Raw genomic sequence first — 17,731 nt, 5'->3', positions numbered from 1 at the left:
AAACAGGACACCCACGAACCGACGATACATGTCTTCAATGTAAACAACAGTAGCAGCACCATTGGCCGGAGACAGCGGCGGAAGGTCATGGATGACGACGGAACAAAAAGAGAAACAAAGAGGGTGGTGTAGCAGTAGCGAGGTTCTAGATCCTCTGGCTATATCATCATCGGTGGTGCTTGCGGTCGTAGGGTTTCGATGGCGGTGTAGCAGCGACCAAGTCGCGATCACCTCACCATGGCAGCAGTTGGAGGGTCTCAACGCTTTTGGTGTCCCTACGACTCTAATAACGATAGAAGCTCCTCTAACAAGGCTCATTCGACTGGTCACGGTGGTTCCTCCCCATCTGCGTACGACGTCCAGCAACATGAGTGGTGGTGGCGGCGTCTGAGAGCAAGTAAAGGGGTTGGCAGATGAAAGAGTCCCGACGATGGTGGCTGTAGAGGTCTAGTTAGGGTTAGGGTTTCGTAGCTTATATACCCGATACCATCCAAACTCATTCCCATAATAACAACTATGGTCCCTCCTTGTATTATTCCTTTTGAAACAAGGCCATAATTTTCCCTTTTAACACTGCCTCTTGAAACCCTTTACAAATCAAGTCCAAAATGTTACCAATCAGCCCCTGCCTCCATAAATCCTTACATAATAAGTCCCAATAATACCAAACACCCACTGACTTCTAAAACCCTTTGTTAAACAAATCCCGAAACTACACTTTAACCCCCCGAATAATCCAAATTATAACATTCGGCTCCTCAAAACCAACAATCCACTAAATAATATGGATTTAGTGAAACTATTTGTTCATCAATTTTTATCTATTAATTTATTAAATAAATAGAATGTTACAAAAATTAATAGTTTTCTTTAAACATAATAGTAAAAATCCAACTAGCCAATACATAATAAACTTTGGGGGATGCGGTGCGATCACCTTGGGTCCTTCCCTCTAGATCTGGAACGACGTAAAAAATGTTTAAACCACAAACTGTAAGCATAAAGATTAGTGAGTTCCCTAAAATATCATATACAACATATATAACAACATGTAGTTGCATGAGTTCCGCAATAACCTCAAACACGTATGAACCACGAGTCGATATTGACTTCGAGTCCATGTTAACTCCGAGTCCAGATCAGCTCCATCAAGTATGTATCAACCCTGAGTCCATATTAACTCTGAGCCCAGATCCCCTCCATGCATAGAACATTCCAATATATCATCAAAAGTCACAAAGACATCATGCATCTACACAATACAATCCAGTAGGATGACATTGGTGCCTTTGACCCACGAGTATAGTGAGAAGACTTACCTGACTCACGAATCAGCTAAACCATAGTTCAAGGCATCACAACAAATGCTACGACACCCCTATCGAAACATACAAGATCCAACCATAGTCTACACACTAAATCCATCCATCAAGAACCAAAGTCAACCTAAGTGTAAATTCAACAATGAAAGATAAAGTCAAAAATTGCCAACGATGGTGCTCCACATCATGATCTTCCTTAGCTATATCGTGGGTACATAAATGCCAAGACGGGAGAAGATTTCCCAGTTGCCATAATGTGGCAGCATAAGGCCACGTCATAGGGACTAGTTTGAACAGTTCAATGGAGCTTAATCTGATTTCTTTCGATTTTAAGAGCTCCAAAGCTCAGATCTGGTCCTTTCCAAGGTCATAATTAGTGAATAAAGTCTTCAACCTAAAACTTCAAAAAGCACTTTAGGGATCTTAATGAACCTTATAAATGTAAAGTTTATTGACATGCATACACCATGCATGTCATTTACCAAATCTAGGTAAAAAATGTGATATGGCTTAGATTTCATGCAAGATTCATAAATCACCCCCTCTTCCTAGATCTATGAGATAAAATATGTTTGGGACATAGGGAAACCATAAAGTTTCAACCTTTATCTCTTCCAACCATACAAACCATATGAAAGGGAGCAAAATATGACATAAAACCAATATCTAGATGAAAAGGCACCAAAAGATTGAAACTTGATCACTTACAAGAGCCCAAAGAATGCTCAAGAGATCGATGATGATGTTTGTTTGCTGAATCAACACACTAGAGACTTTCTTCTTCTTCTTCAAGCTACCAAAAGCACAAAATAAGCCAAGAATCACCAAGAGGGTTTAGGGTTAGGCCTTTTGGGGTTTGAGGGTGATGGATGCTAATAAGGAGCGCTAGATTCAATATAATGAGGTTTAAATACAAAGAAACCCCTAGAAATCATGGGCTTGGGCAAGAACAGCTACCAATGAGGTTTAAATAAAAAGAAACCCCTAGAAATCATGGACTTAGGCTAGAACTGCTGCCATGTCGTGACCAACCTAATGTCATGCGGTGGCGATCAATAAACATGCATTCCATTTATTTGATGTTACATCATGGGCATCCTTGCATCACATTGTAGCATAAAGTTTTTCCCAAAACTCCATCTTTGGTCCATGATAAGTGAAAGCTAAACGAATCTGGAACATGGGGTTTAAACACGTATTAAAAGAAAACATGTATATACGAGAGTGGATGTCACAAGCAAAAGCAAACTGAGATAGAAAGAGACCATTCCTGGATCGATAAGCAGCTACGCCAAAAAAAAGTGAGAGGGCCAAGATCTGTCATAGGGAACTCATTTGATAGGCATGAAATGACCTGAGATATAAGGGAGGACAAGGATAGGGTGAGAATAATATCATCAACATATAAGAGTATGTAGATATGATCATATCCATGATGATATGTAAAGAGATAGTAGTCAGAGTGACTACAATTAAAGCTAAGAGTGGTGATGAAGATAGCAAACCATTGATACCAAACATGAGGTGCCTATTTAAGGCCATAGAGAGGCTTGCAAAAGCAAAAAAAGATGATTTGGAGGGTACGATCAAGATATCCAGAAGGTTGTTTCATATAAACTTCCTCAGAAAGATCACCATAAAGCAAAACATTTTTAACATCATGCTGATTTATGGGCTAGTTTTTAGAAGTTGTAATGCAAAGAACAGTACGAATAGTAGCAGGTTTGACAACATGTATATGTGGCATCAAAATCAATGTCGGGCTATTGAGAAAAACCTTGAGCAACAACGTACACGACCTTTGTAACGATCATGTTTTCCATTAATGTCAAACTTGTGACGATATAACCAAAAACATCTAATGATGTTGGCATGAAGAGAGCAAGGAACAAAATCCCATGTGTGATTAGATTTAAGAGACATCATCTCACTATCCATGGCAGGTTTCCAGTTAGGATCACTAAGAACCTGTGTAGTGGAGCATGGAATGAGAGGGATATCAGAAAAGACAAAAATGTTAAAAATGTGATGCGATTTTAGAGAACCATAACAATGTGTGTGTGTGTCTATATATATATATATATATATATATATATATATATATATATATATATATATATATATATATATATATATATATATATATATATATATATATATATATATATATATATATATATATATATATATATATATATATATATATATAAGGGTTATGTTATTTAAATTAGGAGTGATCTATTATTTTTATTAAAAAAAATTGTAGTTTTTTAGTTTAAATTAATGAAATTTTTTAATTATTATTAATCTGATATATAATTTTTATTTTATTTATTATGCTAAATATTTTAAAAATAAGAATTGTTAATTGTCTTAAAAAATAAAGAAAATGTTAAATGATAAAAAAAAAATGAGCATGTTATAGTTTGAAAGATGAAATGATAGATGGACAAATGATAGATGGAGAAGATGAGTAAGTGTCCTTAATGAAATATGAATGATTGAAGATGAGTGTGACACATGGTCTTAGTTGGCTTTAGGTTCACATATATGCACTGCATTGTTTGGTATGACTAGCCACAAGAGATAAATACCTTTGAAAGGTGTGTGATACCATTGAAGTATGTTTTTCTTATGTATAAATTAAAAATATATAAGTATATTGCTATTATTCATTATACTATTATCATAAAGAAGTGAGAATAGTTTTTTTTATTATTGGTAAATAATTGTAAATACGTTGTTATTAGGCGTAAAATTAAGGTACAATTAATATATAGGTACAATATTTGCAATAGGTGATCTCCAATGCAACTAGAATCATGGATTTATCATGCTCTATGTTGGTTTCGTTGTAGGGTACACATTATATACATATGAAACAACGCGTTAACTACTTAATTTGGTTGCATATTACCGGTAGCAAGCTAGTTAACCATACCATACAATGCCAACTCATTGCTTCATCAACATGTGATACGATGTTGCATCTTCAAACCTTGTAAAGTTTGAAATAAACTGTTTGTACCATTTTGCTGATGTTTTTGGTGTCCTCTTAAGAGTAAGATAGTCAACATGGTAAAGCCCAAATCTTATTGTGTATCCAGATAACCACTCAAAGTTGTCCAACAACGACCAAGCAAAGTAACCTCTAACATCAGCTCCTTTCCTGATTAAATTTATAACCAAGAAGATACAATAAAAACATGACTAAAAGTGAAATTTCCAAATCACAATACTAAATTTTGGCACAATAATATATCTATGGAATGGTATTTTAGACATTTTTGATGAAGATTCGAGCACTTTATATATGTGAGTGAAGAACTGATTGTTGCAATTAAAAAAAAAAAAAAGGAATATGGATGCGATACATACCTTATTGCAGAAAGTAAGGCATCCAAGTAGCTCTTCATGTATTCTATTCGTTTGTCATCGTTGAGGCAACTATCTACGTTTGAATCAGGCTGGTTCATCACGCCCAATCCTAAAATATTCACACATTCCACACATACCACAAGCATAATTATGACACACATAGAAATTTCACACATTTCACTCATTTTTTTCAATAAAAATTTTGAATTAATGATATGTAACTATATGTTGCACTTAATTTATGAATTAAATAAAAAGAAAACATGTCTATATTTTAAATTTTCCAACACTTCGGATTTTTTTTCCTGGGACAGCCGTTAATTGGTCTCATGTCCTCACACATGTTGAACATTGGTGCATATTAATATATCATATAAGTTAATAGCTCACCATTCTCCGTGATAAAAATTGGTATATTATTGTATCTGTTCTTGAGATAAATCACCATCTTCTCCATTCCTTCGGGATAAATATAAAGCCAATCCAATGCAGTCTGCATAACGCAAAAAACAAGTAAATTGAATCTCCTATCAGCACTAGAATGGACCTTTCTCCTTCTGTCCCAATAAAAATTCAATCATATGATTTTTACGTAGGTTTCAAAGTTAAAATCACTTATTATCCATGCTAATCTCTTTCCATACAAATTGATGATATTTCTTTGTATGCATTTAAAAAATCAGGAAATTATTGCAACTTTCATTGGACACAAAGAAGGTGAAGTGAAATTAGGAATTCCGTACAGATTCTCCTATTAGAGCGTTGTTCTTAAGAGCAGTTCTGAGATAATAACCCTCTGTCTTGGAAATTCCAGGTCCTTGTTCGCATGTTGAGTGTAAACAGTCTTTGACATAGAAACTTGTATAATGGTTGACACCGATGAAGTCTAATCCATTCTTTAGCTTCTTGAAGTAATCTTTTGAGAAGTGGGGTAATAAAGATCCTAGAATATCTTTCATTTCCTGAGGATACTTTCCGAATATAATCGGGTCCAAGAACCTAAACAACAAATTAAATTGGATTCAGGGCATCCATGTTGTAATCTTTTTTTGTTTCTAGGGTATTTCAAGCATGCAACTATATAAAAATAGTACACTACAAATGTTGTCCCATGAAATTGTGACCTCACCAATTCATGTAGAAAGATTGAGCTCTCTGAGCAGCAAGTCGATCTTCTGAGGAATTGCTAATGGGTTCATACCATACAGCATTCATAACAATCCCAATGCTGGCGTTTTGTTTCCCCTAAAACCCAATGAAAAGTCATTAAAAACAAGTTGAATGACACATTATGTCGATCTCTTTTTTAGTTATACTCGATGGGGTTAGAGTACCTGATATTTAGTCCGATAAATATCGACTGCTGCAGCATGGGATAGGATCATATTATGAGCTACTATAAATGGTTCCCTTTCAGAATCCCCAGAGCTACAATTCCCAAAAGAACCAGAACACCTAGCTGGTGGGTAAATCCCTGATCTATAACCACGAATGGCAACCACATTTGGTTCATTGAAGGTGACCCAATGCTTGACCCGATCCCCATAGTATTTGAAACATATATTTGCATAATATGCAAAATCTTTCCTGAAAAAGAAACACTGTTTCACTATCTATGTATAAAGATAAAATTTTATATTATAGAGAAGTTAGGTTATGAAAAGAATTTTAGATATACGTATACCCAACAATGAATTGTTGTTACTTACTGGACTTGGGAACTTAACCAACCACCATATTTATCTTCAAGTTCCTGAGGTATGTCGTAATGAGTCAATGACACAAATGGTTCGATTCCTAAAAGAAACATACCGAATAACATTTTTATCTTAATAATTTTGAATTTGGTTGGACAAAATCTAAAAGTGCACTCTTTTTAACGATGGGTCAACCTTTTCCTAGCAAGGAATTGATGAGATTGTCGTAGTGCCTTATTCCAGCCATGTTAACATCTCCAAAAATTCCCTCTAGAAGAAAACAAACGAATAATCAATAAATCACTCGAAAACTACTGGATACAATATCATATATCCATTTAACCAACAAAATAACCAATCGAATTTCACTTAAATGATGTGGTCAAAAGCAAATTTACTTGCACAATATTATGAAAAAGTTTTATTTATTTATTTATTATGTATTACTTTTCTATGTGGCCTTATATAACCCTATTTGAGGGCAATAAGGAGTATATATAAAGTGAAGTGTATTATTTATAAAGAAACTAGTTTATAACTATGAAAACCACGGTTATAAAATTAATTAAACTTTAATATTAAAAATTCAAAATTATTAATAAATTATTACAAATAAATTATTTTAAACAAATTATTAATTAAGTGATATTATTTATAGTTATATAAAATTATAATAATGGATATAAATTAATACATGAAATTATATCACTTTATAATATATATTTATTTATATTCTAATGATGTTAATTTAATATAATTAAAATTTAAAATTTAAAATTTGAAATTAAAAATCAATTATTAATTAATGTAACTAGAAAGAGAAATTTTAAATTTTAAATGGAGAATTAATAGGTTGATATATGGAATGATAGGTAGTATATAATATTAATTAGAACTTCTAATATTATGACACTTGTCAATAAAAGAATAAACTTATTTATTTACTAGTTTATAACCCATGGTAATCACGGTTATAAAATTAATTAAATTTTGATAGTAAAAACTTAAAATCATTAATTAATTATTTTAAATAAATTATTAATTAAGAGATAGTTTTTTAGTTATATAAAATTAGAATCATTGCATAAATATATTAAATTATATCACCTTATAATATGTATTAATTTTATTTTATTTTTATTCTAATGTTATTAATGTAATATAATTAGAATGAGAAAATTTAAAATTTGAAATTAAAAATGAAGAATCAATAGGTTGACAAATGACATGATATTAATTAAGAGGTCTAATAAGGTCATTTCCAATGCATTGAACTCTTAAGAGTTCAATGGATTATCACATCAACATTCTACTAACTATATCATTTAACCTATTAAACTCTACACTCTATTAAACTCTTAAGGGTTCAATGGATTGTCACATCATCATTTTAATTTTTTTTTATATAAATAGTATTAATAAATAAAACCAGAATATTACGTTAATTAGAAATTTAAAGTTACGATTACTAAATATTAATTAAAGATTATAATTTAGAAATTAAAAGTTACAAATAAGATTGTTATCTTTTTAAAATATATTTAGGATTTATATATTTTTTATTGTTTAGAATAAAAAAAATATGACTTAACTTAATAAATTAAATTATTGAATATAAATAAAATGAAGTATAAAACAAAAAATAATAATATATAGTTTTTTTTTACAAAAAAAAAAAATTAACTTTCAATATAATAATATATATTTTGTACTAAATTGAGAATGAAAAACAAAAAGAAAAACAAAATAAAAAAAGGCAATTCCATTCCACCGTAAAATGGGAATTAAACCCCCCATTCATTCAACTTCACCCACAATGCTAAATACTACATATTCAATGTCACCTCACCATTTTTTATCCATTGAGCTCTTCATGAAACCCTCATTGGGGATGGCCTAAGGTAACACATGATAAAAGTACTATTATTTTACTAGTATAGGGAGATTAGAATAGGGAGATTAAGTCGGTGGTCAATGGATTCTAGAGACTATCTTTAACAATTTGCATGTCATCATGTATTAGTAAAAAAGGAAAAGAGAAAAAAAAATTTGTTCTCCATTTAATTATTATCTCCAAAATATTTCAATCTTTTAATTATTTCAAAAATTGGTATCATTTTATTGTTAGGTTAAATAACATCTATTCATCTTCGCTTGTACAAAACATATTTACCAGTGTGATAGGTTTTTTTGGTATGGTGGTAGCCAAAAACCACATCTTTAAAAAAACCCGAAAATTATTTTCGCATTAATAAAATATGGAACCATACCATTAAAAGAATTTATTGGTGTGGTTTCCATATAACCACATTCAAAACATTTATAAGTGTGTTTAGCTTTATCCTGCATAATTAAACCAAATGAATTCCCTTCTAATATTTTGTTTCGAGGGGCAATTTATTCCCTTCCAATTTTCATTCCCTGTGTGATGCCTTTTCCTTCCATTGTTAAGTTATTTAACCTAATTACATTTGGCAACATCACCCCGAATATCGTCGAATCCTACTACCCTCACCACCATCATTGAGTCATGTCACCCCCATCCCCATCATCGTTAATTCTAACTGTCACCACCTCCATCATCTTTAATTCTTACCGACCCCATCCCCATCATTGCTACTTCACGACTTTAGGTACTCGACTTCATGTCAACAACATGATGACTTGGATTTCTTTTTGAGGCATCAACTTCCACTCTTATCCTCTTTGATGTCTATGACGATCAACCCAACATCAAGACTCTCATGTATGTGTCGATACTCTTATTCCTAAAGTTAGGGTTTCAATATATTACTTTTAATTGATTAATGTTACTTTAGATAGTCCTTATCAAACCGTAGGTGCAAAAAATGTTAAGGCCGTAGTTAATGTACAACTTAATGCCCATGTAATTGTTGAAATAAAATTTCCATCAGTAAGTGTTATTTCTTGCCTAATTTTCTCAAATGTTGTTGAAAATATCATGATATCATTTTCTTTTGTGTTTGTTGTTATAATTTTTAGAAGTTATGTTGATAGTAGCTAACAGTCTTACAAAGAATAATGGTGTTGATCATAAGCATGTTGGTTGGTTTTAGCCTGTTAACTGCAAATAATGTAAGTTAAACTTTTGGAAAAACATTTTAGTGTTTTAGTTAAACTTTATATATGTATAAGTTGGATGACACATGGTAAACCATTGTGTAACACCCTATTTTGCAATGGTGTTTTTCCATTACTTGAATGGTGGTTTTATAGTCTAAATGAGTGTGGATGGTTGGGGCCAAGTAGGAAGCCATTAATCATATTTGTTGAAAAACTAAAATTTTGTTTGATTTATCAGAAGATGTAGCATGTCTCTGGTCTAATGGGCTTATCATGTTATTAGCATTTTGGGGGTATTTAAAGTCCATTAACCCTTATGGTTTGTTCATTCTCAGCCTCCAGCGCCCTTAGAACGTTTCTTGAGAAATACTAGCCTCATTTTTATTGTTTTTGTGATTTTGGATCATTTGTGAGCTTATATCTTCATTTTTTTTGGTGAAGTTTAAACATAAATTTTTTTACCTTGTTTCTTATAAGGAAGATCCAAATATAGATCCAGAACAACTACATCATTTATGGACCTTTGTGACTATAAAGTTCATACATTTCTCTTTAGTTCTTGTGATCATGTGAAATGTTGTTTTTTGCACTTTTTAGTCATGTTTGATTGTGTTCTTGGAGTTGAGAGAACTCTGGAACCTTTTAAGTACTTTAGAAAGCTCTTTGGACCTTTTTGTGATCTTGTGACTTCCCTTTAAGCCATGCAAGTTATATGGTCATTTATCTCTTTTTTAGCATTAAAGTGTAGATATTGCATGTTTGGAATGTCTTAATCGATAAATTTGAAAACTTTATCCATTTACACATTTAGTGGTCAAATATGATAGTTTAAAGTTTGGACTTAATGGATTAAGTCGAATTTAGTTGATGAATCTGGACAGACACGATGTGTCTGTTGGGGGTCATGGTACACCTTAGGGTTTTTCAGATGCACGTCTGTTTTAATCTAAAGCATGACAACTTTGTCTTGTAGTAAACGTGACACGCCCAAAAGAGGACGTGTCGCGCCTGGTACCAGGAGTTGAATTTTTTACTTTTGTTTGTTGACTTTGACCTTGGCAGTTGACTTCTTGACAAGTTTTTCTTTTGTCAAATTGAAGAGTTTTGAGCTATAGAATGAGGTTTAGTCTTTTTTTGTTATACATTTAGTGCAGTTGAATCATTAGGCTTTGAGTAGTGTATTTAAGCTCTTTAAACAGGACCATATTTTCCCAACTTTCAATAACAATACCATATTTTCCCATATCTACAATATATATATATATATATATATATATATATATATATATATATATATATATATATATATATATATATATATATATATATATACAAACTCAATAATTGAAAACCCTAGAATCATAAACTAACAAGCTCAATTATTTGGATATACAAATGAAAACGAAAACAAAATTATTGGGTTTTTGAGATCTGCAAACAAAAACTTAGAAAACATGATTTCCAGATCTACAAACCTCTGGTAAAATAAAAAGAAAACCAAATTGATTATGGGTTTCTGAAAACAACATGAATGGAGAATAGGATAGATGCACGATATCAAGAACGTCATCTCTTCCCTTTATCTTCTCCTGTTGTAGATACCTGAGCCTTCATCTTCTTTCGACTACCGCCTTCATTGACTGAGCCCTAGATTAACTGCCTCCTCATCCGACTATCACATTCATAAACCCTAGATCGGTAACAAGTTCTTGGCCGTTTTAGACAATAGGGATGGGATTGATGAGGTGTGGTGGGGGAATCGACATCCCAATTGGCACAAGGAGGCAAACGAAACTCAAAAGGGATGAAAGCAGGTGTAGGGGATGATGGATTATTAGTAGGGATAAGAGTGGGGATGGTATATACAACCATTTCACCACCTTTTAGTGATGATTTCTGGTGCTGCTGATTGTTGGCGGTGATGGTGGAAGAGGAGATTCTGAAGAAAAAGAGTATGGAATGAGAAGATTCCCTATGTGTAATTTGTAGGAAAAATATATTTCTTTTAATTGATTAATATTTTAATAGATTAATAGTTTTTTAAATAAAATAAATAAGGAAAAATATGTAAAGGGAAGAAAATACGTTTGGCTTTTAAAGAACTGTGAGACTTAATGGAAGTTTTGGTTGTACAATTAACTCGAGGGATTAATTCTGCATCGATGTCTCAATTTTGAATCATCTCTGCATGAAAAAATGGTTTGAAACTGCACGTATTAGTAAACCATAGTGACCAAATTTATAGTTTACTATGTATGAATTTGATCATATATAATATGCTTTCATTTCCACAGTATATATTCACTACAAGAAAAAGGGCTATTAGCGGCGACAAAATTCTTCGGTAAAAGTTTGATTTATCGCATGTAAAAGCAATAGCGGCAACACGCCGCCGCTAAAAAGTCGTTGATATTGCCGTGTCATTATTGTTCAAAATGCCGCTACTAAAAATATGTGTCGCCAGTAATAACCACGTCGGCAATAATACTTTGTTGCCGGTAACACGTTTGTCGCCGACAATAGTATATGTAGCCGGTAATATTATTTTTAATTTTTTTTAAATCAATGCTTTTCAGATGTCAAAATTTTTATCAATATAATATTCAAAATTCATAAAACAAGACGGATTGGCACCGCCGCAATGCAGGATAGTCTTTATTTTGCATGTTATCGTGTATAAATCATAAAAGAATAAAGATAAAAAAAATTCTCTTATTATCTGATATTTTACGGTTCAGCTCCCCCACTAATGAATTTGACATACAAAGGGGGGTTAGACAAGGGGATCCATTATCTCCATTCCTTTTCATCATAGGAATGGAAGGACTGAACGTGACATTAAAGGCAGCTTGCAATCTTTGAACGTACTCGGGGTTGAAGATTCCAAATGGTGGTCCGTCTATATCACACTTATTCTATGCGGATGATGCATTACTTATGGGGGAATGGTCTAAGTCCAACCTTAAGAGTCTTGCCAGAATTCTCAAATACTTTCATGTGTCTTTTGGGTTAAAAGTAAGTTTTCACACGTCTAAAGTATTTGGGTTAGTGGCTTCGGTTAATGATATAAACAATTGGGCTCGTATTCTTGGTTGTGAACCAGGCTCCCTCCCATTTAAATAACTTGGAGTTCCAGTTGGGGCTAATATGAATCTGTGTAAGCACTGGAAACCAATCATAGATAAATTCAATTCTAAGTTGTCTCTATGGAAATCCAAAACCTTATCCTTTGGAGGTCGTGTAACATTAATTAAAGTCATCATAGGAAATCTCCCCACCTATTACATGTCACTATTTAAAGTCCCTGTGGGTGTAATTGAAACTCTTGAAAAAATATGACGAGGATTTTTTTGGGGAGGTGGTAAATATGGCAACTCAAAAATAAGATGGGTGGCATGGGATAATGTAGTTGCCTCTAAGAAGAAAGGCGGGTTGGGAGTTGGATCACTGCAGTCCCTTAATATCGCCGTATTGACAAAATGGTGGTGGAGGTTACGTCATAATCCATAGTCATTATTGGTTGGTATTATTATGGGTATTCACCGATTGGTAGATAAGCCATCCAATTACTTATCTTGTAAAAGCAGTGTAGGTGTATGGAACAATATTGCTGGAGTCAACAAAGATATTAAGAAATTTGGATTGCAGGTCAATGATGTGATAAAAAAGGTGGTCAGATCAGGAAATAACACACTTTTCTAGTTAGATGATTGGATTGGTGGGATGTCACTTAAAACAAGATTTCCTTAATTATATCAACTGGAGTGTACTAAAAAAATGTAAAGTGACGGATCACATAAATTCAAACGGATTTGAATGGAATTGGAGTGTAGACATTAATGTCATCGGACTAACCCCTATCATATCTCAACTCATCTCTGTGATTGCTCCATTCTCCCCTTGTAGTTTGGATGACTCTTGGACCTGCAACTTGGCTCCATATGGCCAATTTTCAACTAAATTCATTCGATCCAAACTCGATATATATCCCTCCTATTCGTTAAGTCCCAGAGTTCTATGGCTAAAAATGGTCCCGATAAAGGTCACTGTTTCATATGTAGAGCTAGTATGGGTCGCATTCCCTCGACGATGGCACTGAAATCGAGGGGAGTCTCAATCAATTATGATATATGTGGATATTGCAATAAAATTGTGGAGGATTCAGATCATATTTTAGTTGGGTGCCAAGGAGCTCGCATCACTCGTAAATGGATTCTATAATGGTGTGGAATTAATGATCGACATTTTATTTTAACAAGTGATATTCTAGATTTTGCCGCCTCTTGGGGATATTGTCCCCAAAAGAGCAAACTTTTCTTGACTATCTATTATGGTATGCTATGGTGGATATGGAGGAGTCGTAATAATAGGATATTCCTAAATGCCAAGATTCCCCCTACTATAATTGCTGATAATGTAATAGTTATGGTATTTTCTTGGTGGAAACACAAGGGGGCAAAGAAAGATATTAAATGGGTTGATTGGGTAGCTTCTCCTTTTTTATGTTTGTAACTACTTAAACTCTATTGTATGCTCTCTTTTATGCTCCGCTATATCTTGCTAGGTTGTGTTTTCTTTTTTATTTATTTCATTTTCCGTTTCAAAAAAAAATTATTTCCATCAAATGAAAACGAGCTAGCTCTCCAATGTCACCATGTCGGGAGCAATAAATTTAAGTGATATGTATACGAGTTGTTTGGATGTTTACTCCGTAGGCACAAGTCTTGCGAATATTACTTAATAACATCTTACTTGGTAAAATTCTAGCCCATGATATGGAGAAACGAAAGGTATTAACTCCGATGTACTCCATAAGCTCAATGTCTTCCTGTATTATCATAAAGACACAACTTTAGAAACTATATATTTTTTTGAACAAAAATCGAATTCAGTAAAATAAAAGAAATTATAATGTAATATGTGACTCTCACTAGTGACTTGCTAGTGAGTATCTTATAATAAAATTGCGGGTTCCACAAAAAAGTAAAATAAAACAAACATTTAAAATAAATAAAATAAAAAAAACACTTGCTTATACCGAATTTAAATTTGGCTTTCATTATTGTGAATGCCAACGAACTCCAACAATGACTGATACAAGTTGAGTCCCTAGTTGGGAATGCCAAGGCGTCCCATAAGTTACTCTAGTTTTGGAGCTATTCAATGAAGGCCTTGCATTTTTGTCAAAATGTAGCATCAAAACGCAGGAGAAAATGAGAGGTTTTGAACTTTTGCCCCTCATCATTTCATGGGTCACAACATATCATCTGGTGGTGCGTCCCAATACAACCCGTACATAAACGATGCTAAAATTTAATCATTTTTATCTCTTTAAAATTAATAAAATCAAAATTTTGACATTTGATTTGATATTATTTTTTGTTGTTTTTTTTTTTGTTTTTCAATTTTTTAATTTTTTTATTTATATTATTATTATTGTTATTATTGTTATAAATTTCGTACAAAATTTTAACATTCGGACGATAATATAAGTTTGCACTGCTATATAAAATCGGTTTTTAAATAATTTTTTATATTTTAATATCAATATTATTATTGTTATAAATTTCGAACAACATTTTATAAATCGGACATTATAAATTCGAATGGTTATATAAAATCGGAAGCATTATATAGTGTTGAACTAAATGTTTTCAATCCGCATAACGCACCATGTAATTGTAATATCATAAAAATTAAGATTCATAATTAATAGGGACAAACTTTGCTTTTGTTCCGATTTTATATAGTCGTTCATATTTATAATGTTCGATTTATAAAATATCGTTCACAATTTTTAATAATAATAAAAATAAAAATATTAATATTAAAATATAAAAAAAAAATTTAAAAACCGATTTTATATAGTCGTTTGAATTTATAATGTCGTCCGAATGTTAAAATTTTGTACGGAATTTATAACAATAATAATAATAATATTAAAATATAATAATAATAAATTTAAAAAAATTAAAAACAAAATAATAAAAAAAACAAAAAAAAAAAGCAAAAAAAAAAACAAAAAAACAAAAAATTAACAAAAAACAAAAAATCAAATCAAGGTGGAATTGGAAAATAAAGGGGATAATTATAGAAAACCTCAAAATATAATAAAAGCAAGGCAATCGAACACCAATAGAATCTTCCTAGTAGATATTGTAAGTGGTCTAAAAAAATTTCAAGACTAAGAACAACTGAACAAGCATATTAATACATAATTTCAATTTGAGTTTCTAACAAGACCTACGAAAATATTTAGATCAATTCTTTGCATTACTCTTTGGTTCTATTGCAATTTGACTATTAATTAAGGTCAAACCATGACGCACTATACTTACAAGATACATGTGGTAATGATCAACCGCGATATCTCCATTAGAACCATCAGCGATATTACCTGCAAAAGAACCAAATCTCATAATTATAATATTAATATGGAAAGGACAGTATTAAAGTTAAAGAAAAGTTATATAACCTATACAACTAAAAGACATATACGTAATTACCAGGTTTATGTGAGAAAGTATCCCAGTTACTGAGACCTTTCCCATGAGTAAGATAAGCTCCTTCGAACTGTCAATATGGTGGCTCATCCATCAAATAAATATGTAAAAAAGAAAAGAAATCTGCGAAAAATCCATGGTATAGACAGAACCTGATAAGAAGAGGATGCAGTTCCAAATAAGAAGTTTGTTGGAAATGAAGACGATAAACTGGAATTGGCTCCTAAAATATTAGTGAATTCATGTGATGCCGTAAAGATTGATGAATATGCCGCTAACACAACAAGGAACAACATGGCTATTGCGTATACCATGAAAATTCTTGAAAGTTAGTAGGGAAGTAACCAAAGAGAAGGTGTAACTGAGATGTTTTGGATTTCTAAACTTGTTAAGGTTTTTATACGAAAATTAAGGAAAGCAACATGTATATTTCAAAAACCATGTAGCATAAAATAGGAAACCACATTGTAAAAATATCCTGTAAAAGTGCCAATTATATAGACATAGGATTTGTTCTATGATTAGCTGGTCCATTCTTTGATTCTTTCGCGCGTCTTCTATTTCCTGATGGTGACGGGACTTAAAACATATAAGAGTAAATTACACGAATGGTCCCTATGGTTTTGGGTAATTTGCACGGTTGGTCTCTAATTTATTTATTTTAACTCGGAAGATCCCTACTGTTTATTTTTTGTTACGCGTTTGGTCCCTTCTATTTGTTTTTGTTACGCGCTTGGTCCCAGTCTTACCTAAAAAAACTATTATTTGAATATGGAAAAATGATGAGATAGGTAGGATAAAGTGAAAGGAGTGGGGTTGAGAGTGTGTTTATTTAAATAAATTAAAAAAATCAGGAGCAAAATAGTTTTTTTTTAGGTAAGACAGAGACCAAACGTGCAACAAAAACAAATAATAGGAACCTTCCGAGTTAAAAAAATAAATTAAGGGTCAAACATGCAAATTACCCTAAACCATAGGGACCATTCGTGTAATTTACTCAAAATATAATTAAAAAAAGAAGGGAAAATGAGCATCGGTGTTAGCAATTTAATTGCAAATGTGAAATAGTTGTTCACTTTGTTTTAATAGAGAATTTAGTTAATTAAATAATTTATTTATATCTAATTCTTTATTAATACATAAATATCTATTTATCTATCATTTATAATAAATAAAAGTTTTTTTTTGTCACTTATCACACCCTTACTGAATTTATCAAATGTTATTTTGCGGTTATTTTAAATTAATTTTTTTTTCAATATGTCATTTTTTGAGTTTTTTTTTTTTTCTATTTTATTAAATTTGACATAATACTTTAATATAATAATTACAATAAATAGATATCAATATCATTAATAAACTTACATTTTATTTTCAAAATATTCAAAATTAAAGCTTATTAGCTTCTTTTATTTATTTAAATTAGTATTTGTTTAAATTTAAAAGTTAAACAATATTTCTATTATAATAATTTAATATTTTTCTTATTTTTTTATAGATTCAAAGTTTTCAAATATTTTGACATTTATATTTAAATTTTTTTTTTTTTAAATTAACTCATATAATATATAGGTCTCATAACTAGTACTTTAATAAATGAACATCATTTCTATTATATGCCAATTTCTTATAAGTTTTAAATGAAATGAATATGATAACATAATGTATTAAAAAGTCACATAATACTTATATATATATATATATATATATATATATATATATATATATATATATATATATATATATA

The 17,731-nt window shown here is 31.5% G+C and overlaps 1 protein-coding gene across 1 annotated transcript; it reads right to left on the bottom strand.

Moving 5' to 3' along the window:
* Nucleotides 1-4,124: 4,124 nt before the first annotated feature.
* Nucleotides 4,125-16,435, bottom strand: LOC145038619 (beta-glucosidase 46-like). The gene is made up of 12 exons (XM_078986922.1): nt 16,137-16,435; nt 15,988-16,054; nt 15,820-15,878; nt 14,234-14,309; nt 6,593-6,667; nt 6,410-6,497; nt 6,035-6,287; nt 5,830-5,945; nt 5,444-5,699; nt 5,091-5,193; nt 4,701-4,809; nt 4,125-4,491 (listed from the first exon to the last, which is right to left on the bottom strand). Exons 1-12 carry the CDS (start codon nt 16,296-16,298, stop codon nt 4,278-4,280), a joined length of 1,578 nt encoding a protein of 525 aa, XP_078843048.1. The 5' UTR covers nt 16,299-16,435; the 3' UTR covers nt 4,125-4,277.
* Between the last annotated feature and the right edge of the window lie 1,296 nt (nt 16,436-17,731).

The sequence above is a fragment of the Lactuca saligna genome, chromosome 4 (assembly GCF_052625555.1).
Source record: "Lactuca saligna cultivar CGN05327 chromosome 4, ASM5262555v1, whole genome shotgun sequence".
In the NCBI taxonomy this organism is placed as follows: Eukaryota; Viridiplantae; Streptophyta; class Magnoliopsida; order Asterales; family Asteraceae; genus Lactuca; species Lactuca saligna.
This window is presented reverse-complemented; position numbering and strand designations above follow the sequence as displayed.